This window comes from Porites lutea, chromosome 1 (assembly GCF_958299795.1).
Source record: "Porites lutea chromosome 1, jaPorLute2.1, whole genome shotgun sequence".
Classification (NCBI taxonomy): Eukaryota; Metazoa; Cnidaria; class Anthozoa; order Scleractinia; family Poritidae; genus Porites; species Porites lutea.
The window spans coordinates 59029167-59051820 of NC_133201.1; the positions used below are offsets into that span (position 1 = coordinate 59029167).

At 36.6% G+C, this 22654-nt stretch overlaps 3 protein-coding genes across 3 annotated transcripts; all 3 read left to right on the forward strand.

Moving 5' to 3' along the window:
* The first annotated feature begins 1098 nt into the window (after positions 1-1098).
* Positions 1099-3772, forward strand: LOC140923433 (lipase ZK262.3-like). The gene has a single exon (XM_073373531.1). The coding sequence runs from the start codon at positions 1173-1175 to the stop codon at positions 2475-2477; it is 1305 nt and encodes a 434-aa protein (XP_073229632.1). The 5' UTR covers positions 1099-1172; the 3' UTR covers positions 2478-3772.
* An 8141-nt stretch (positions 3773-11913) lies between these two features.
* LOC140940607 (lipase ZK262.3-like) lies at positions 11914-13626 on the forward strand. Its single transcript, XM_073389606.1, has one exon. The coding sequence runs from the start codon at positions 11950-11952 to the stop codon at positions 13195-13197; it is 1248 nt and encodes a 415-aa protein (XP_073245707.1). The 5' UTR covers positions 11914-11949; the 3' UTR covers positions 13198-13626.
* A 7480-nt stretch (positions 13627-21106) lies between these two features.
* Positions 21107-21730, forward strand: LOC140933085 (uncharacterized). The gene has a single exon (XM_073382603.1). It carries the CDS (start codon positions 21107-21109, stop codon positions 21728-21730), a length of 624 nt encoding a protein of 207 aa, XP_073238704.1.
* The last annotated feature ends 924 nt before the right edge of the window (positions 21731-22654 follow it).

Below are 22654 nucleotides of genomic sequence, written 5' to 3' on the forward strand. Positions count from 1 at the left end.
TACGGTTAGCAAACGCACCAGAATGTTTGTACTGCAGATGAAAAGAAAAAGCTTTCCTCATTCAATCTAAAAAAAATAGGTCAATTCATAAAAATAGAAAGTGACTAAGTTGGGATCGGGAAAATTACATATTAGCCCAAAAGTGACTAAGATGGGGTCTCTAATTAGCCACAGAATAGACTATAATGGGGTAGGGGCGCTGAGAGGCCAGTGGCACACACCCAGCAAAAATTAACCCCCAAGATCTCCCCCCCCCCCGCCCGCCGGCTGAGACGATTTTAAATGACGCATAAGTTCCTTCTTAAATGTTACCATGTATGTTAACTTTGTGAGCCATTTGGATAAAGAGTTTCAGTGTCAAAAAAGCCCGAAATTGAAAGGTCCTTGGGCCTGTCACAGTTCTGTACTGGAATGTCAATCTTATTCTTGTTTCGTGCGTCTCTTTTGTGAATTTCAGACCTCTTTTTAAGCGTATAACAGTAATGATTTTGTTTCTGTACAATTTCTATTAATCACATTCTGAGGTCAATATAGAAGAGGTTGTTTCTACTTTTCTTAAACTAGCGGTCAGCCACGGTTTAATGAGGAATTTTGTTTACGATTAGCTGTACTTCTTAAGGCGGTGTTAATTTTTTGGTTGACGCATTTGTAAAATCTAGAAATCGATTGATTGAGAAAAGTGTGATTGCAAATATTATTCCAGTTGATAGCCTGCAGGTCGTCAATGAAATCCTTTGGACTGAAGTCGCGCAGAGTAGCCATGGATCTTAGATTTCTTAGTTGGGAAGAATTATTTACAGGCCTGAATGGTGGAATAATGTTTATGTTAAATAGGAAGGAAGGAACGTAATGGAAACCGGGATGCCAACTGAAATAAAATCCATATCACCCTTCAGATTGAAATAAAGTACTAGATTTACTTAGTTTCGCAGTAATTTTAATGTGTACTTTAAAACTGACAATGAGCGTCGTATCATAGCCACCTGATAGGCAGTCTGGGTGACAGGGATTAATTCATACTTCGACTTCTGGTAATTCTTGGAAACAAACCAAGATTGTCACTTGTGTTGACGTTTATCCATAAAAGGTATTCGAGATTGCAAAATAATACATGTTAGCCAAATATTGTGTCCCAAGTATTCCGATGAGAGCCATTTGTAAGCATCATCAAGATGGTAACGTTAAGCCCAGTTTACTGCTTTGCCATCCTCCTCCAGCTGAACGAAGTCGTTGGTTTCTTCAACTGCAACTCAGACAACTGCAGAGACTGCGCTTCTAATACCGACGCTTTTGGCTTCACGTGCAGATGGTGTAGAAGGGACAGTGAATGTCATACTCCAGGCGCATTTTTAACAAACCCTTGTAAGAGAGCGGAAAATATTGTTGATCCGTCTCGCTGTGGAGAAAAGTTCTCCCATTATGACACTGGATTGTCTTTAAAAATGTTGCTTCTTTCTGCAGCAGCGTATGATCCACTTCATCCCCAGAAATGTCTCAACAACTCGCTGCCATCTGCCGACTTTCAAATACAGCATATTGTAACAAGGAAATGTGATTTCTCTGATAACCAATGCTCTGGCTATGTCGCTGTTTCCCATACCGTGAAAGTTATTGCTATTGCTTTTCGCGGCTCCGAATGTTTCGATCAAGCATTTTCTGTGTTTGTTGAGACTTTATTTAGCCCTAAAGAAGCTTTTTTAAGCAAGGGTAAAGTACAAACCTACTGGAAAAGAGGGTTCGAGACATTATGGCCGAGCATGGAATCGAAAGTGAAGGCTCTCGTCGCTGACAATCCATCCTACAAAATTTGGGTTACAGGGCATTCTCTGGGTGGTGCAATGGCGTCCTTAGCAAGTGCATGGCTAAGTTATTACAATATTGCTTCTCGGGAGAAAATCATTTCGTACACTTTTGGAATGCCCCGAGTTGGAAACTACGACTACGCCTTAGAACACGATCGGCTGGTTGGCAACAGTTGGAGAGTGGTTAATGATGATGACGCTGTTCCCCATTTTCCAGGAGTTTACGGCGTGCCAAACATGTTCTTCGGTCCCTACCACCATGGAGTAGAAGCTTTTTACAGCAAGCCGGCAACAAGTGTGTATTCTGAGCACAGGGAATGTCATGGAAAACCAAACAACGAGGACGTCACTTGCAGTTTCTCGGAAATAACTCGCTCCTTCGAACGACACAAGAACTACTTCGGCATTCCTGTGGGGACATTCTGGGCAAAAGACTGTGTTCACTCGACACGTAAGAAACGAGAAACGTCGGAAGAAACCAATACCACAGTGTCAAAAAGATTCCATTTTGTGCAAAATCGCTGCTTGAAGAACAAGTACATAAATGGGTCGTTACACGTCACAGCAACCCCGCGGTTCCAGTCTGTAAAAGCCTCCTCCACTCGAACAGTGCAGTCAATGCACATAAGATCAGTGTTTTGTTTCCTGTTACTTAACATTTTCATTTTCGATTAAAAAGGTAACTATACTGTGAGATTTAGTTACGGATTTAGTCTAAATCATTTAAGTTGTAAAAGTATGTAACAGTCAGAGATTAATGCTAGGACAGAGATATAAAACATCCCATTCCACGGCACTGGCTTTACTGACTGAAATAAGACCAAAAGCTGAGCATGCTTAAAAACTGCATTCGTAACAACTAAATATACCACGAGTAATGAGTGTTGTCAAAGGTACGCGACGGACCCAGATGAGCACTGAGGATCCACAGCTTGCAGCAATAAGGAATTTAAGATCCGACGACGTGACGGTAACGCTAAGAGCATAAGAAATAACCTATTACAGTGCATCATACGTCTTCGTCCACTTTGCTGTTCGTTTTTGCTCGACTTCGACGTGAAATTGCTTAATTTTACGTTTTATGGAGGACGTAAACAGGCGACGACGAAATTTTATATGTCTCTTTCTGGCTTGGATATGGTCTCTTGAAATTTCACCCACACTTGACAATTGTAGGAATAATCGCAAGTAAGACTGAAAGAACGCATATTCACTTTTTAAGCCACGTTTTCTTTGCCATCGCGTCCTTGGATCTTAAAGTCCCTAATACAGCTGTTTGTTTGTCTAAGTTTTGTCTTCGTACGACCTCAAGCTTTCGTTAGTCCCAAAACTTGCTATTACCATGAGTAATTACACTGTTATAATCTTAGTTAATATTTATGTAGTTTTGTGGAGAACTATTCGGTCCTCTTCCGCTCAAGCTCGATCTTCCAGTATGCCAATGCGTGAACGATCATTGTTTTGCTTCTTAGCATTTTTCATTTCTACTTAAAATACTGAGATGAGAAACTATGCAGACTCATGGATACATAGTTTATATTTCAACGGCTGTATTTGTCCACGAATAATGAACAACAAGCATGCTAGTTCTCGTATTATTATAGAAGTGAATACTTCTCATTAGAGACATAAAACATCTCGGAACTTAAACTCCCGTTAGAAAACAGTATAATGTAAGAAAATTATCACGGATAATGAACATTTTTATTTTACGTGTTATTATCCGTGTGGATGAGCAAAAATCCACAGCACACTTTGTTTGTAGGATTTTTAGATTGTCCCTGATCTGACCTTGCAGATATGACGTGCTGAAATCATCACATCAGTAACAAGCATTCCTTAGTCCCAAGTGTAACTGTCGTTTCACTCCTTTTATTCAAATCGATTATTATTTTGCTAGAAAGAAACCTTGATGTATCATACTTAGGAGCAATAGTATTTAAAGGAGTAAATAAATCAGAAAGAGAAAACCTGTGAAACTGGGAGAATCACGCCGTTGTCCTGTAGGTTAAACCCTGGCTCTTAAGTATCCGTATCGTGGTATCGAGAACGAATGAGCCTAGCTTCCATTTTTTTCTTTGCTGCTGGATATTTGAAATGATGGTGGGAAGTTCCTAGTCACCGTATCGACGCTGGAATCTTTACTATGACTTACTGTATAAAATCAGGCTGTTTAAACAATGCACAACAAAAACAGATTTTCCGCTTCTGAAAGAGGGCGAGTCAATTACTAGTCTAACTAAACATCAGTCGACGAATGATTAGTTTGAGAAGTAAACCTATTATGCTAATGCCTGATTTCTTCCAACAATAACCAAATGAAGAGGAAACAGGGAAAATATAATTCTAATCACAAAAACAATGTAAAGGTGGAGAAAACAGTTCTCGGAAAGTCACCTTTGCACTCAATAGTAAGGTCGTCTTTTTGGCGCCGATTTGAAGTTCTGGTACGTTAAATATCTAATGTCAGGGTTTATCAAAGAGATAGATTGACGTTAACTTGGTTTTTGAACTAAGTTTTCTTTCACATGAAATTCCCATAGCGAGAAAATAAAGTAGAAGAAATAGATGCAGTAGCTCGTACAACTAAATTAAATTGTAAATTCAAATCCAACCCTCGTTGAAGTCATCCCGCGTGTCTCTCTGTGACACTCAAATTAGTGCAGGACAGACAATTCCCTGTACCTCGAGACTTGTAAAGGACAGTGACTAAATCATGTCACCTACTTAGCAATTCATGCTTTTTTTCATATATTTTTAGAGGAGGGAGAAGACAATTATCCGCAGCTGGCAGATTTTTCATTGAAGGAGTCCTTGAGGCCAAAACTTCGTATCATATGACTAACGTAACAGGCCTTTTGCATTAGTTGATGATGTGATTAACTTTCTGTAAACACAAAAAACAACTCACTTTAGGAAAAGTTTGTTAGCACGAACTGAAAGAGCATATTAAAATTGGTTAACCTGTAAATTTTCAGCCGTATTTCTCAAACGTAGCTATTGCAACGGCCGCCGAAAATTAGAAGGATTTGTATGGGAAAAACAAAGTTGCCACCCAGTTGATCACGCGGCCAAAAGGCCTATTTCGGGGAAAAGCCTATTGCGTTGACACAGCAACACTTCAGCGTTCCACAGAGTCTTGTGTTTGCTTCTCCTACAAATTTTATCACCTGCAGGTTTGCCAATTACAAAAGTATAGAATGCCTATCACAAGAGCAGAGATTCAACGCGAGACAAATGTGCAGATTGAAAATTATGGCACCAAGTTTGATGTTCGTCGAACAAACGTCCATCGATACACAAACATCTTCATCCATGAAAGTAATCCATTCTATCCATATGAAACGCTACCAGTTTATTGTGTGTCGCCATTATGGTTTGCTGCAGTGGGATTTCTGTGTAGCATGGGTGGAGCTGCTAATCTAACTGCTGCAATAATTGGCTTGATTTTTGATGTACCATTCCTTGCAACGTATTGCCAAAATGAGGTTGTGAACCGTAGATCGCTACCGATTGTCAAGAAGCAAAAGACTGTGGACAACCTTCCAACGCTCAACGCCTTATGGGAGGTTACCGTAGAGGAATTGAGAGGAATTGGTGTTTCCACGGATAATGTGGAGATTGGTCTTCAAGTGATGCAGTCGGGCAAATTCAAATTACAAGTCTTCCATCCGGCAGCGTTCAAAATAATGGATAAAGCGAAAGGCACGTCACGTTTCTTGCTTACTGGGTTCGCTGTTGCTGCACTCTACAACATTATCTGTATTATCGTACATTCCTTGATATAAGAAGTTGTACGTGTAATGCTTATATCCTGACTGCAGAACAAATGTTAGCGTGTAGGATAGGCTACAAGGTATAAATAACGTTCTCACATCTGAATGGCTGACAAGTTTTCGCGGAAATACGCATTAACGTAAACATACTCTAGCGATAAACACATGCCAGATATTTCCAAAATGTGCGTATTTCATAATAAGTTCGAATAAGCAGAAGTGGTTGAAATAGAAATTACTTGTTTCAGAGCATTTATTGCACTGTAGAATATGACACACAACAGTTTTTGACAATATCCGTGTATGTCATAGCATTCTTGTGTCTTGAAGCTTCCGATAAATGGATCAGTGCAGCAAAAGGTTTGCAGTTACGGATAAATAACAAAACCCCTGAGCAGCATATATATGTTTTGTGTTTTGAGAGAGGCTACTGCACTTTAGATAAATGTAGATCTTTAATTTGGCAACCTTACCTACTCGCAAACAAAAGAAAAGAGTATTGTTTTATGCTACAAAAGCAGCTAACAGAGTAAGATGTTAAAAAGATTAAATGAAATTAAGTACTGCGCATGTCATTCAACTTTGAGAGCTATTAAAGTATCCTGTATGTATCTTTAATAGAATGCATATTTAGGTTGTATCGGACCCATAGCCCTTAGTTAACAGTTCTGGGCTATATCCCCTTGTTCAGAGTCTGAGATGAACTTCAGCGTTATTACTTTCATTTTTTGGATTGGTTAAATGCATTTCCGGGCTTCGCTCTGTAAAGATGAACTGTAGGTAATGCACATTGTTCGAGAAACCGAACAAGGACCGAACAAGGAAAAACGGATGTGCACTCGTGTGGCATGTTTAGGAGTGATTAAATTAATGTAAACTTTATTTTGGGTGGGTTCAAAACTTAGTTACGTCATGTACTCTCTTCAATGGTAACTACAAAAGGGATAATTAAGAGCTCCCGATTTTTACCGTTACATGGCTGTTAGTGGTCATTGACTCTTTCTGTAACTCTCCTTCCATTTCACTATACGGACCGAAGATCTTTCATTTTTCTTAATTTTACTCCTGTAGCTACAACTGAGTAGACCATCCTCCATCTAGACAATAAAGGCCCGGTCAGATGAATATCCTCATTTTATATTAATTTAGGTTTCCGCAGTTCTGTACAGTACCACAAATGATCCCCAGACCGCAAATGAACCCCAAAATGGACCCCAAATGATCCTCGATCGCAAATTATCCCGTGAAAAGTAGAGGAGTTGAATGGATTTTTGGAATGAATGGTGAATGGTGCTGAGAACTTGCACAACGAATAAAGCAAGTGAAATAATAAAATTATAAATAGCCGTTCCTTTCTTTTAGCTTCGGATGTTTCGTTGTTGTCACAATTTAGGACAGGAAGGATGTCAAACAGAAACATTTATTTTAATGCTGAGGAATACGGAATACTAGCAGCTCCATCTAGTGAAAATGTCACGTCTAACTTGTTACTTGAGACAGTCAGACAAAGATTCAAAATCAGGGAATGAGAAACTGCGAAGGAACGAGCCAGCGTAAATTTTTGTACCTATATCAGAATTCTCATAAGTCAATGGGGGCTACACCAGAGCGAAGCTTATTTTGGGTCGGTTTCAGAGAGCTCGCCGCCACTAAAATGATCATCCTCTGAGGTTGATACTGATCGAGTATCCGAAAACAAGTCTGATTTCAGAGACATTTTCTCGTAAAAATAGAACATCTTATTTAACTTCAGTATCTTGGCGTTTTGCTTAAATGTTAACCAGTAAATCAAGCAAGACTCTACATTGCTATTCAAGAGCTATTTTCTTGTTTTACTGATACTTTTTAAGTTTATTTCAGATTTTGTCGTTTGCATTTATGTTTGTTTCATTCATTGAACATGATTAAGTCAGTTTAAATGTAGTTTTACAGTTGATTCCTTTTTTGCAAATATTTTAAAGAAAAATGTGTTCAGTTAAATGCTTTTTGTCATGATAATAAACTAGAGACGATGATCCAGTAACTTTAATCCTATTCATTTTCCTCAAGGAATCATTTGCGGTTGGACAAGGGGGATCACTTGGGGTCGTGGATCATTTGCGGTCTATTTTGGGGATCAATAGCGTTACTGTACAGGTCACCTCATCTTCATTTCAACACATAATCAAGCAAAAAGGTTACAAAAACTAGTAAGTCGATCATCAAAGGAAACAAAGGAAATCGGTCTGAAGATTAGTGTGGACATCAAGGATGACCACGTAAGTTTCACTGTTGCTCATCAACTGATTTGTCAGGGACGTGACGTGACGCGTCTCTAGTGCGCGTTCCTCCGCACTAACCGCACTCGACCGTTTCATGTGCACGGGAAACACATAGAATAAATTAATATAGCATTGGTTGGGGCAGGGACTGCAGGGACTCAATTTTACCAAACATTTTTCGCTCCAAACAACAGGAGCGTCGTTCCCAAAGGGCGAATTGCCTTATATGGCCAACGGGAACCGTCCGCTGACCAAGGTATTGTGGCATCAGGAAATGAGATTGCTCTAAGAGTTGTTTTGCAGCTGCTCGTGTGTAAATCCCGCGTGCGTGCCCGAAATCTTGACGGAAACGAATAACTATCAGCGTCTTTCTTGCAAGCCTAATCATTTTGCGGAAGCTCTCTCAAAAGTTTTTTTTTTTTTACACTTTCACTATCACTGCTGTCTTCTAACTTGATTCTTATTTCTTGAATCATTTTCGCTTATGCTTTTTTTCTTCTCTTATTAATCCAGCCTAATAATAAACAATTATTGGACGAGGTCTTTCTGGTATCCGGAATAGTCAAGGTTGAGGTAAGTGTTATCAGCCGAGCCGAAGGCCGAGGCTCACCTGATAACGCTTACCGAGACGGCCTTGATTATTTAGGATATAACAAAAACCGAATATAATAATGGCTTTATTATACATTGTTTTGACGAAAACAACGACAAACACACCGTCGCAAGGAACCTAAATTGATACTGTTATTGGAAATGATACATTTCGCTCGCAACCTACAGCTAAGTCAGTTATCTGCTAGCAGATAACTAGCCGATCTGTAGGTTGCGTTGATTTCCAAAATTAGCTGTAGGCTCTTAGCCAATGAAAAGACAGATAGTGAGTACAATGTGTAATAATCAATAGGATCAGCCTGAGCACTATCATATATAGCACAGTAGCTGAAGTGTTGTTTTCTGATCAAATCGTTACGATCTGAGATACCCTTTGAGCCTAAAACATCATCGCTTCGGGAAATATACTTGCTTTTCGTACAGGCAATAAAAGGTTTCTTGCTTTACTATCTGTATTATTTAGTTAACCAGGGTGATCTGAAAGTTAATCTTTTATTTCCTTACAAACATGTCATTATCCTTTTCTAGATCAGAAGTTAATGGCCAATGGGGGTGAATAAAAGTCTGCAAATAGCAATCGGTACTTCGAAGGTTTTCGTAGTTTACGAGGAGATCTTCGGGCCCTGATATTAATGACTGTCATGTACACCGTTGTTCTTTCAGGGGAATCGGGAAATCGGAGGCTTTCCTTGTTTTCAACCAGTTGACAGAAAATGCTAAGAGTTCCACTCTTACGAAGAAGGACTTGTTTGGTTTGTGATAATATGGTGAACCTTGTCGCAAATATAGCGGTATGAATCCTTCATCGAGGTTCGTGTCACTGAAGAAAAACCACCACATACGTAAGAGAATAATTACAATATCGTCGAAACTTCGACAATGTTAAATAAATGTATTGCGTGTTGAAATGAGAAATATTAGGAGAAAACATCAACGACATCAACCTGATGGATTGTGCAACCCAGGAATACAATGCAAAGAAAACAAATCAGACCCATATTCAATCGTGCTTCCCGTAGATTTAGATGAAGTCAGAATGACAACATCATGATGCCCATGCGCCTTAATCGTGTCTTGATCCACCGTGGTCCACGAATCTCAGCTCGGACATGGATCGTGTCCAGCACAAGGAAAGCGTTTCTTGATAAAAAAAAATATATGTTTGCTTTTCTATTTGTAAGAGAGTTGAAATTGAAATGTGAATCTCATTTCGACCTATATTTCACGTTGATGACGACACAAATGACCATAGACTGAACTAAACTGTTTTCTGTTGATCGCTATATGTATACTGTAGTTCACTTGGCAAAGAACGCGAAACTGAGACCTACCAGCATGTTGATAGTACGATGAAAAGACCTCAGCAAGAGTAGATGATCGCGTCGAATTTCTTGACAGCCGTGTTGCCAAATGAAGGGTTTTTAGAAGTGATAAAAATATACTCATTGCTCTTAAATAAAGTTGTAACGTTTACCGCGGTGGCAAAAGTACGTAACGAAAAAGGTATTTGACAGCTAGACCCAACAGCAAGGAATTAAACCAGGGGCGGATCTAGGGGGAGGGTGCAAGGGGTGCGCACCCCCCCCCCCTTCCCTGAGATGACCTGCGGTTTTCTAATACAACTGGTATTCTGCCCAAAAAAAAAATGTGAATTATTGGTGTTGAAGTAGAGGAAGAGACGAGTGCACCCCCTCCTAAAAAAACTCCTGGATCCGCCCCTGTAAACAAAGTGCACAGTTCTAATCAAGCGAGGTTTAGAAAAGTGGTAAAAAAAAGACTGAGAGAGTTGGTTGCTAAGATGAACCTACCCTCATCTCTCCTCTGCAGATGCTCCCGCTGCTTATCCAAATGAATAGAAATAAAGTATTTAAGAAACAATGAGTAAGAAGTAGTAAGCGGCGTCATTAAAATCGCAATGTAAGATTTATGATAAATAGGAAGAAATTAAGAAACCAAAAGAAATCGGATCGCTAACTAGAATCAAATCACATTGAAAAATGTGAAGACAGTTTATTTCCGTTTCGGTAATACATGTTAAACAACGATTAAGATTAAAACAGAGCACTAGATTTATACTTAGTTTTGCACTCTGCTTAGTTTTGTACTCTGCACCATGTTTAGCATCTTGTTATTGATATACTGACCTGTTTTGAGTTACAGGCATTTCAACGAGTTCATCTGACTTCTGGTAATTCTTGGAAACAAACAAAGATTGACGTGATTTTCATAAAAGGCTTTCGATATTGTAAAATAAGACTTGTTAGCCATGTATCGACATTTATAAAATAACTAAGATAGTACGCGCGCTCTGATTGGCCGAGAGGAGTGTTTGCGTGAGAGTATGTAAACATGGTTGTGGCGTCAAGATGTTTTGCTTTTCGCGTGCTAATCACGCAAGCACGAATTTGAAAAAGTTTTCGAGTTAAAAACTCGACAAGTTTACTTTATTTACCCATTCCTTCGTCGGCTGAAACTTGGAAAATCGTTACAAAGAAGGTGTGTGAATTTTTTTCGCTTAAGCTGACATTTTAAGCGAGACAAGTCCGTATTTTGGAAAGCATCTTTTTTGCAAAACGAGAACTGATTACGCGTGCAAGACTTTGTGACTGGTAAGAATTTCTCTTTTAATCAGTGCCATAGAAAGAGTTTTGCGTCTTTTCTCTGGAAAGTCATTGTATAAAAGCAATAGAAAACTTTTTTCCTGTGTTTGCATAGCCTGATATAAACACTCGAGGCGTTGGGAGAATTCTCGACCGTTATGCAGACCCTCAACTTCGTCTCGGGTTTGCATATTTATCTCGAATTCTCCCAACCCCTCTCGTGTTTATACCAGGCTATGCAAACACGGAAAACGTTTACTATAGATGGTTTTCACAGTGACGTCATCAAATTGTAAAATTAAAATAGCGAGGTTTTACGAATTCTTATTTACGCTAGGTTGAAGATAAACAAAAAGAAAATCTTTGTACAAGTTTCCATTCCCGTAGCATGTTTCATTTCGAAAATACAACAGTTTGAACTTCCGAGTTTTCACAGTGCGTGACACCAAAATAGGAATGCTGTCTCGTTGAAAAAAAGTCTCTCCTCTTGATTTTCAGCATGTATAACTATTTCAAGTATTAGAAGATATGTTTATGCGCACGTATGCTAGTTCTCGAGTGAAAAGAACGAGGTTTTATAGAAAAAGTGAACTCGAGATGTTTTTGTTGATTTCCGGCGGCCATATTGGTGCACCAAAACGGTGCACCAATATGGCGTCTCCATACAAAGCTCTACAAAGGTGCGTCAAACGTTTCGGCAAATAACTCAGAAATTGTGGGTTACGAAGACCTGAGACTTGGACAAGTTGTTTAAAAATTAGTCTTTTACAACATTTCATTTTCCTGGCTTCTTCCACTGGACGGTTTTCAATTTACTTTTTTGTTGCGTGACAGTGAAAACGATCCATTGCTTAAATGCCAAGCATTTCGGTGGATACTATTTGTTAGCATTATCAAGATGATAACGTTAATCCCTGTTTACTACTTTGCCATCTTCCTCCAGCTAAACGTAGTTGTTGGTATTTTCTGCAACTACAAAAACTGTAAAGACTGCGCCTCCAATACCTCTTCAGGCAAAACGTGCAGATGGTGTAGAAGGGACAACAAATGCCATGTCGTTGGCTCCCCCACCACAAAGTGCAAGAGGGCGGAAAATATCGTCGATCCGTCTCGTTGTGGAGAAGAATTGCCCCAATACAACCCTGAATTGTCTTTAAAGATGTTGCTCCTTTCCGCTGCGGCGTATGATCCAAATCATCCCCATGAATGCCTCGACAACTCTTTGCCATCTGACGACTTTCAAATACAGCATACTGTAACAAAGAAATGTGATTTCCTTGATAACCAGTGCTCTTGCTATGTTGCTGTTTCCCATACCGTGAACGTTATTGTCATTGCTTTTCGCGGCTCCGAATGTTTCGAACAAGCATTCATTGAGTTTGTAGAGGGTTTAGTTAGCCCTAAGGAAGCTTTTTTAAGCAATGGTGAAGTTCAAACCTACTGGAAAAGAGGCTTTGAGAAGTTATGGCCGAGCATGGAATCGAAAGTGAAGGCTCTCATCGCTGACAATCCATCCTACAAAATTTGGGTTACAGGGCATTCTCTGGGTGGCGCAATGGCGTCCTTGGCGAGCACATGGCTCAGATATTACAATGTTGCTTCTCGTGATAAAATCGTATCGTACACGTTTGGAATGCCTCGAGTTGGAAACTATGACTACGCTTTGCAACACGATCAGCTTGTTAGCAACACCTGGAGAGTGGTTAATAAAGATGACGCTGTTCCTCATTTCCCAAGCTTAGCCTCCCTGAGCATCCTAAACGGTCCATACCACCATGGAGTAGAAGCTTTTTACAGCGAGCCGGCAACAAGTGTGTATTCAAAGCACAGGGAATGCCACGAAAGACCATTCAACGAGGACGTCACTTGTAGTTTCTCGGAAATACCGTCCTTCAAACGACACAAAAACTACTTCGGCATTCCTGTGGGGACATTCTGGGAGAAAGACTGTGTTCACTCGACACGTAAGAAACGCGAAACGCCAGGAAAATATAACAACACTCTTGCGAGAGATCCGCGCTGCTCGAAGAAAAACACGAAAGAGGCTCGGTCCTCTTCCGCCCGAGCTCGATCTTTCAATATGTCACAGTTTGAGCGATCCTTTTTCTGTTTCGTGGTATTTTTCATTTCTACTACCTTAGAATAAATGAGAAACTACGCAGACTCTTAAATATATAGTCCATATTTCAGTGGCGGTACTGATTTGTCCACGAAGAAAGTTAACCGCAGTACAAGTAATGATCAATAACCATGCTAGTTCTCGTATTATTATAGAATACTTCTCAGTAGAGACATAAAGCATCTCGCAACCAGATTGAAAACAGCACTGTAAGAAAATTATCACGGATAGTGAACATTTTTATTGTACTTTTTGTTAACCGTGTGGATGAGCAAGACTCCACAGCACTTTGTTTGTGGGATTTTTACTTTGTCTGACCTTGCAAACATGACTTGCTGAAATCATCACTTAATAAGCATTCCTTAGTCACAAGTGTTACTGTCGTTTCACTCCTTTTATAAAAAGTATTCAATGGAAGTTTGACTTGCTGTTAGTAGGTGAATAAATAGAAAGAGAAAACCCTTGAAACTGAGAGGTAAATCACGCCGTTGTCCTGCAGGTTAAACCCTCTTAAATATCGGTATCAAGAATGAATGAGCCTTCGCTGCTGGCTATATGAAATGATGATGTAAAGAATGCACAACAAAAATAGCTTTTCCGCTACTGTAAGAGGGCAAGTCAAGTAGGTCGAGTCCAACTAAACATCAGTCGATGAATGATTAGTTTGAGAAAGTAAACCTATTAGGGAGAGTGCAATAATTATCAGGAGGGGGCGGCGGAAGAACTAGAGTTATCTACCAAAAACTTAGACAGTACCCCCATCAGAAACCAAAAAATTAGTTCTAATCCCCCTCTGTTATGTTAAAAATAACGTCGCACCCCCCTCCCACCACCCACCCACCCACACACACATACCCACCCCTCACCGCCACCATTACCATAGATGCCTTTAAGTAAATACCTTTTAAATTGTCACTCTATATTCTCATCGCCTGATTGAAGATTTAGACAAAGCATTTGCTAAGTACTGTGGTGCTTACCACATTGGCTCAAAATCTAAAACTTCTGAAGCCACAAAGAGAAAGGAGCAGAGAAAAAAAATCAAAGAACAGGAGACTGAACGCTTCAAATAACAGACGAAAAAGAGCTTGCATTATATTTAGATCCTTGGGAGGAGAGCCTGTTGAACTTTGTTATGAGCCAGATATATACGGAATTCAGCAAATCGATTCAGTCGATGAAGAAACATTACTTTTATTCACATCAAAAACCAACAAAGCTTGTCTACGAGATCTGTTTGATTCCCATTGTTTTATGGGGGAAGCTGAAAAACAAGTTCATGATTTTTGCTATACATAGGATCAGCTCAATTAATTAGAAGACGGGTTAAAATTGATCAGTTGTGAATTTGCTTCTCATTTTGATGGAATATTTTCAATAATCGTTTAACAGCTGTTCGTATTGATATTTGTTACAGTCTATCATGATGCCTGTATTGAGAATCTTTTATTGCGTTTAATTTTATTTACATTTCGAATAAAACTTAATTACCCCCCTCCGTCAAATGAGTGATTTTACTTTGAGCCCCCTCTATCTTGGCAGCAATTTTATGTAATGCCCCCCCTCTAGTTTTTCAGCCCTCCCCCCCCCCCGCCACTCCTGATAATTATTGCACAGTCCCTTATTCTAATGCCTGATTTCTTCCAACAATAACCAAATGAAGAGGAAACAGGGAAAATATAATTCTTATCACAAAAACAGTGCAAAGGTGGAGAAAACCCCAGGGGGGGTACTTGGGATTTCAAGTGACGGTGATGATCGAAGGATTTTTGGGGGTTTGAAATTTTCGATTCCGGGATTTTTTTGGGTAGGAAAATTTGGCAAGTATTTTTTGGGGTAGCTTGATTTGAGTAGGGATTTTTTGGGGGTATTAAAAAGAATCGGTTGTGCCCTGGCTGCGTAGTTCTGCGAGTAAAGTACAAACAAACGTGTTTTGCTGTTGTTTAATAGTTAACTATGGTGTCGCTTTACATCGCACGTGTTATACAATAGTCTGCATTTTTGGTCCAGGGATTTTTTTGGGTTTTGCTGGAAGCCCTAGGGATTTTTGTCGGTCTTGAATTTGGTTCGATTCGATCATCCCTGCCACTTGAAATCCCGAGTACCCCCCCTGGGGAGAAAACAGTTCTCGGAAAGTCACCTTTGCACGCAATAGTAAGGTCGTCTTTTTGGCGCCGATTTGAAGTTCTGGTACGTTTTAAAATATCTAACGTCAGGGTTTATCAAAAAGAGAGATTGAAGTTAACTTGGTTTTGGAACTAAGTTTTCTTTTACATGAAATTCCCATAGCGAGAAAATAAAGTAGACGAAATAGATGCAGTAGCTCGTACAACTAAATTAAATTGTAAATTCAAATCAAACCCTCGTTGAAGTCATCCCGCGTGTCTCTCTGTGACGCTCAAATTAGTGCAGGACAGACAATCCCCAGTACCTCGAGAATTGTAAAGGACAGTGAGTAAATCATGTCACCTACTTAGCAGTTCATGCTTTTTTTCATGTATTTTTAGAAGAGGGAGAAGACAATCATCCGCAGCTGGCATATTGTTCTTGGAAGGAGTCCTTGAGGTCAAAAATTCCTATCATAGCGGAGCTCTCGCGCGCGAAGCGCGCAGCGGAGCACCATGGGTAAAAAAATGTGGTAAACTACCCATCCGAGAAAATTTGGTAATCACGTGACCGTACACCGACCGCCCGCCCGACCGTCCGTCCGCACCACAGACATACCAATGTAAAATAATTCAATTAACAGGTATGGCAACCCAAATGCAACTCAAGGTTTTATTTAGAAAGAAATCGCATGGCCGCCCGGACTTTTAGAAAGAAAAAACAACAACAAAGTCGCGTCTTTTTCAACGTTATTTTTGATGTTTACACTCACGTGGATAACAGAGAAACTGAGCTAGAGCTAGTTTCTGAGAACAAAAGAGAAGAATTTTGTAGGAAGAAAAACATGAAAATTCAAAGCGGCTGTGAGACAATGAGAAATGCTAGTGGCCAGCAAGGTGAAACTGAGCGGCAGTGAAAAATAAAAGCGAACATCAACACAGGAGACAATTGGGTAAGAATTCCTCCATAAAAATAATGTGCAACTAGGAAGTTTGACGTTTAGTCCTACAAAACAGCGTTGTAGTTGTGCAAAACAACGGCAAAGAAGGACGAAAAGCGTGCTGCACGTGCAAATTTTGTTGTTTTGCTAATTAGAAAAAAAAGTGTGCTGCACGTGCAATTTGTTTTTTTGCTAATTAGATCTATTGATGCCATTTCCATTGGCCTCCCCGTTTAGCATTAGACGATTTAATTTTTTTTGTTTACAAGTTTTATTAACAAGAGCTTCGCTTTTAGCCCTGGCTAAATCTATATATTATGACTAACGTAACAGGCCTTTTGCATTAGTTGATGATCTGATTAACTTTCTGTAGACACAAAAAACAACTCACTTTAGGACAATTTTGTTAGCACGAACTGAAAGACCTTTCTAAATTTAGTTAACCGGTAAATTTTCAGCCGTATATCTTAAAAGTAGCTATAGCAACGGCCGCCGAAAATTAGAAGGATTTGTATAGGAAAAACAACTTTTGCCTCCCAGTTGATCACGCAGCCAAAAGGCCTATTTCGGGGAAAAGCCTATTGCGTTGACACAGCAACACTGTGCGTTCCACAGTGTCTTGTGTTTGTTTCCCCTACAAATTCTATCACCAGCAGGTTTGCCAATTACAAAAGTATAGAATGCCTATCACAAGAGCAGAGATTCAACGCGAGAGAAATGTGCAAATTAAAAATTATGGCACCAAGTTTGATGTTCGTCGAACAAACGTCCATCGATACACAAACATCTTCATCCACGAAAGTAATCCATTCTATCCGTATGAAACGCTACCTGTTTATTGTGTGGCGCCATTATGGTTTGCTGCAGTGGGATTTCTGTGTAGCATGGGTGGAGCTGCTAATCTAACTGCTGCAATAATTGGTTTGATTTTTGATGTACCATTCCTTGCAACGTATTGCCAAAATGAGGTTGTGAACCGTAGATCGCTACCGATTGTCATGAAGCAAAGGACTGTGCACAACCTTCCAACGCTCAACGCCTTATGGGAGGTTACCGTGGAGGAATTGAGAGGAATTGGTATTTCCACGGATGATGTGGAGATTGGTCTTCAAGTGATGCAGTCGGGCAAATTCAAATTACAAGTGTTTCATCCGGCAGCGTTCAAAATAATGGATAAAGCGAAAGACACGTCACGTTTCTTGCTTACTGGGTTCATTGTTGCTGCACTCTACAACATTATCTGTATTATCGTGCATTCCTTGATATGAGGAGAAATTGTACGTGTAATGCTTATATCCTGACTGCAGAACAAATGTTAGCGTGTAGGATAGGCTACAAGGTATAAGTAGTATAAAAATGATGCCATCCCACTCACTCTCTTTTATTTCTAACTCATCCCACTCACTCATTCACTCACTCACTCTCTTTTATTTCTAACTCATTTCATTCGTTCTCAAGTAGTCGCTCTTATTGCTCGAAGAGATAGAAATAAGATAGTTCTCAAGTAGTCGCTCTTATTGCTCGAAGAGATAGAAATAAAAGAGAGTGAGTAATATGTCATCATTTTTATACTACTGGTGTCCATTTTTTTGTACTTAGTATTATAGTTGGACTGATATTGAAACAGAAAAATAAATTTGATTTAGTGTTTAAAAAGATAAAATAATAATTATATAAATTATGTCTCATCAATCTTTTACCGATAAACAACTTATGAATTTGTCTTTGGACGAATTAAAAAAGATTGTATCACAAGAAAAAAAAGATATTAGGAAAGATTATAAGGAATCACAAAAAAAGAGAAGATTGATTGAAAAATATAGAAAATTGACAGAGTTTAGAGAAAAAGTTAAACAAGGAAAATTTAAACCAAAAGTTGATAAAAAACCCAAAGTTGATAAAAAAACCAAAGTTGATAAAAAACCAAAAGTTGATAAAAAACCTCATTCTAAAAAGATAAAATCATTTGAGGATTATTTTGAGGAATGTATAAAAAATAAAAAAATTCCTAAAGATACTCCGGTCTATTTACGAAAAGCTCTTGAGAGAGCTATAAAAGAATATGACCAAGGAATTGAAGTTGAGAAATCAGCTCTAAACGAATTTGCTAAAAAATATATTATAAAAGGGAAATCTGGTATTTTACCTTATCAGTTTTTTGAAAATAAATATCATATTATTAAAAAATTTATTAGAAATCATCGTAATACTAAAATAAGGTTTGTTTTAATTTGTCTTATGGAAAAGAAAGAAAAATTATCGAAAGATTCTATCTCATTTTTTTATACTCAGGATAAAGCATATTTTAAATCTAGTACTTTTAATAATTTTACTTCAACTGATGAAGAAGATATATTATCAAATAGTTATAAAGAGATTAATGAAAAAATAGCTATTTATCAACAAAATGGTAGTGGGTGGTATTTTAAAGAAATTTTACAACTAGATATTCATACAACTCAATTAAAACCAATGAGAGGTTCTTCTTATATTCCTCTTCCAGATTGGATTATGAGAAAAAAAGCAATTGTTAGTATTCGAAATAAAGATGATAAATGTTTTATTTGGTCAGTACTTCGTTATCTTCATCCAAGAGAAAAGAATGATTGTAGATTTGCAGATTTGAAAAAGTATGAAAATGATCTTAACACTAAAGGAATTACATTTCCAATGAAAGTAAAAGATATTAACAAATTTGAAAAACTTAATCCAGATCTTCCAGGAATAAATGTTTTTTCAAATGATGGAGAGACTATTTATCCTTTGAGAGAGGTAAAGAAAGATTGTAAAAAAACCATCGATTTATTTTTGTATGAAGAAGATGGTAAATTTCATTATTCACTAATTAAAAACTTTTCTCGTCTTGTACGTAGTCAAATTACTTCAAGAACAAATGAACCAATTAATATTTGTAAGAGATGTTTTAGTCATTTTACAAAACCAGAATTATTAGAAAAACATATTAAATATTGTTCTAGTAATAAAACATCATTTGTAAAAATGCCAAAACCAAAAACAACTTTACATTTTACTAACTATGATAAACAACTTCCTATTCCTTTTGTTGTATATGCAGATTTTGAATGTTTTACTAAACCAATGAATAGCTGTTCTCCTGATCCTAAAGATTCTTACAATTATAACTATCAAAAACACGAACCATCAGGATTTTGTTTTTATGCAAAGGGTATTGTTAATAAAAGAATTAAACCAATCATTTATACAAAAAAATCAGATGATGAAGATATTGCTAAAATATTTGTAGAAAAACTTACAGAAATGACGAAAGGGATATATGATGATTTTTATCTTAACCCAAAACCTTTAGTAATGAGTGAAAAATCAAATAAAGATTTTAATAATGCGGTTAATTGTCATATTTGTGGTGGTGAATTAGGTAAAGATAGAGTTAGAGATCATTGTCATTTTACAGGTAAGTATCGTGGTGCAGCACATAACAAATGTAATCTTATGTGTAAAAAACCGAGAATACTACCAGTTATATTTCATAATCTTCAGGGTTATGATGCACATCTATTTATTAAACAACTTGCTAAAATAGATGGTGATCTTAGTTGTATTCCATCTACTGAAGAAAAATATCTTTCATTTTCTAAATCTATTAAAGTTGGAGAGTATAAAGATATTTATGGAGATATTAAAGCAATAAAATTTGAAATCAGATTTGTTGACTCATTTAAGTTTCTTCAAACATCACTATCCAATCTTGTTTCAAATTTAAATCAAGATGATTTTCATATTACAAAACAAACGTTTAAGCATAATACTTCATTACTAACTCGTAAAGGAGTTTATCCTTATGATTATGTTTCATCAATTGAAAAACTATCTGAAAAACAATTACCACCAAAAGAAGGATTTTATTCAAAACTATATGATGAAGATATAAGTGATGAAGATTATCAACATGCGATTAAAGTCTGGAATACATTTGGGTGTAAAACAATAAGAGACTATCATGATCTTTACCTAAAATCTGATGTAATGCTTTTGGCAGATGTTTTTGAAAACTTTAGGAAAACTTGTCTTAAACATTACAAATTAGATCCAGCTCATTACTTTACATCTCCTGGATTAGCTTGGGATGCATGTCTGAAAACAACAGGACAACGTTTAGAGTTATTACATGACTATGATATGTTAATGATGTTTGAGCGTGGTATTCGTGGAGGAATAACACATATATCAAAAAGATATGCAGAAGCAAATAATAAATATATGAAAAATTACGATCCTGAAAAGAAATCATCATTTATACAATATTTGGACGCAAACAATCTTTATGGTTGGGCTATGACTCAAAATTTACCAACACATAATTTTAATTGGATGACTAATATTACAGTGGAAAAGGTAATGAAAATTTTAGAAAAAACAAATGATAGTATGTTAAATACTGGTAAGAAGGGATATATTTTTGAAGTTGATTTGGAGTATCCACCAGACTTATGGGATCTTCATAATGATTATCCTCTTGCACCTGAATTAATGAAGGTTAATGGAGTTGAAAAACTAATATGTCATTTTAAACCAAGAAAAAATTATGTTATTCATTACAGAGCTCTTAGACAATGTCTTGAGTTGGGAATGAAGATTACTGCTGTACATAGAGGAATATCATTTTATCAGTCTCCTTGGATGGAACCATATATAAGAAAAAATACAGAACTTCGAAAATGTGCTGCAAACAATTTTGAGAAAGACTTTTTTAAACTAATGAATAATTCAGTTTTTGGTAAAACAATAGAAAATATTAGAAAGCGTCAAAATATAGTACTTGTTGATGAACGTAAAAAAGCACTAAAACTATCAAGTCGTCCAAACTTTGATAGATGTACAATATTTGATCGAAATCTTATTGCTATTCATATGAAAAAAACAGAAGTGTATTTTAATAAACCAGTATATGTTGGTCAAGCAATTTTAGACTTATCAAAAACTCTAATGTTTGATTTTCATTATGAATACATCAAAAGTAAATATGGAAAGAAAGCTGAGTTATTGTTTACAGATACAGATAGTCTAATGTATCAGATTAAAACAAAAGATTTTTACGAAGATATATGTTATGATATAAAAAATAAATTTGATACTAGCGATTATCCATCAGATCATCCTTCTGGTATACTAACAGGAGTTAACAAAAAAGTGATTGGTATGTTTAAGGATGAATCATCAGGAAAACAAATAACTCATTTTGTTGGTTTACGTCCTAAACTATACAGCTATAAAGTTGAGGGTGTTTTAGAATTAAAAAAGTGTAAAGGAATAAAAAAAAATGTTGTAAAAAAATCAATAAACTTTGATGATTATGTTAGATGTTTATTTTCTGGTGAAAAAGAAATGAGAAAGATGAAAATAATAAGAAGTGAAAATCATGATATATATTCTAAAGAGGTTAATAAAGTAGCTCTAAGTCATGAAGATGATAAGAGACATGTGTTAAATGATAATATACATACACTAGCTATTAGAGAAAAATTTGAGGTTTAAGATGTAACAATTAGAAATAATAAATGACATATACAGAAGAAGAAATAAAAAAATATCTCAATATTTTAAATAATTATAAGGTAAAAGAAAGTGAGGTGATTAAAAAGTCAACAGTAGCTTCATGTTTAGACTGTAAAAATACAGAATCTTTTATTATTGATTTTGGTCAAAAAATATGTTATGAATGTGGAACAGTAAACGGACATGTACTAGGATTTTATGATGTGAAAGATTATGATAGGGTACATTATAGAAAAAAGAGTATTTATCATAGGAAGTATTACTATGATAAAAAGGTTAATCAGATTTCTAAAATAATAGATCTTTCTGATGAACAAAAATATGAACTTTACAACAGACTATTAAAAATAGATAATTACATTATGGAAAATATTAACAAACAATATTCTAGAAAGAGAATGATAAATATTACTTATGTAATAAAAAAAATTTTGGATGAAATGGGGTGTGAAAAGTATAAGAGTTTAGAGCTTAAAATAAGCCCTAAAACTTTAGAAACTTATGATAGTTGGTGGAAAACTTATAAAGAAATGTTAAAATAATTTTATATTATTATACTAATATAAAATTTAATCTTCTAAATAATAATTATCATAATGAAATATCTCAAACATCTTAATAAATGCTTTCTTCATACAAAAAAGATCTTCATCTATTTCAAAATCTATATCTTTACTTATTTTTAATTTTATATCCATTTGATCTAAAAATTGATATATTAATTTATAATCAAGAGTTTCATCCTTAATTTCACCCTCTATTTTTTTTAATAAATCTTCAGTTTTCATTTCAACTAAATCTTCATATCTTTTATTATCAAAATATAAGTTTCTAATTTTTTTTTCTTCATGCTCATAAAAAGATAAAAATTTTTCAGTAAGATTTTCATCATAGTATTTTCTT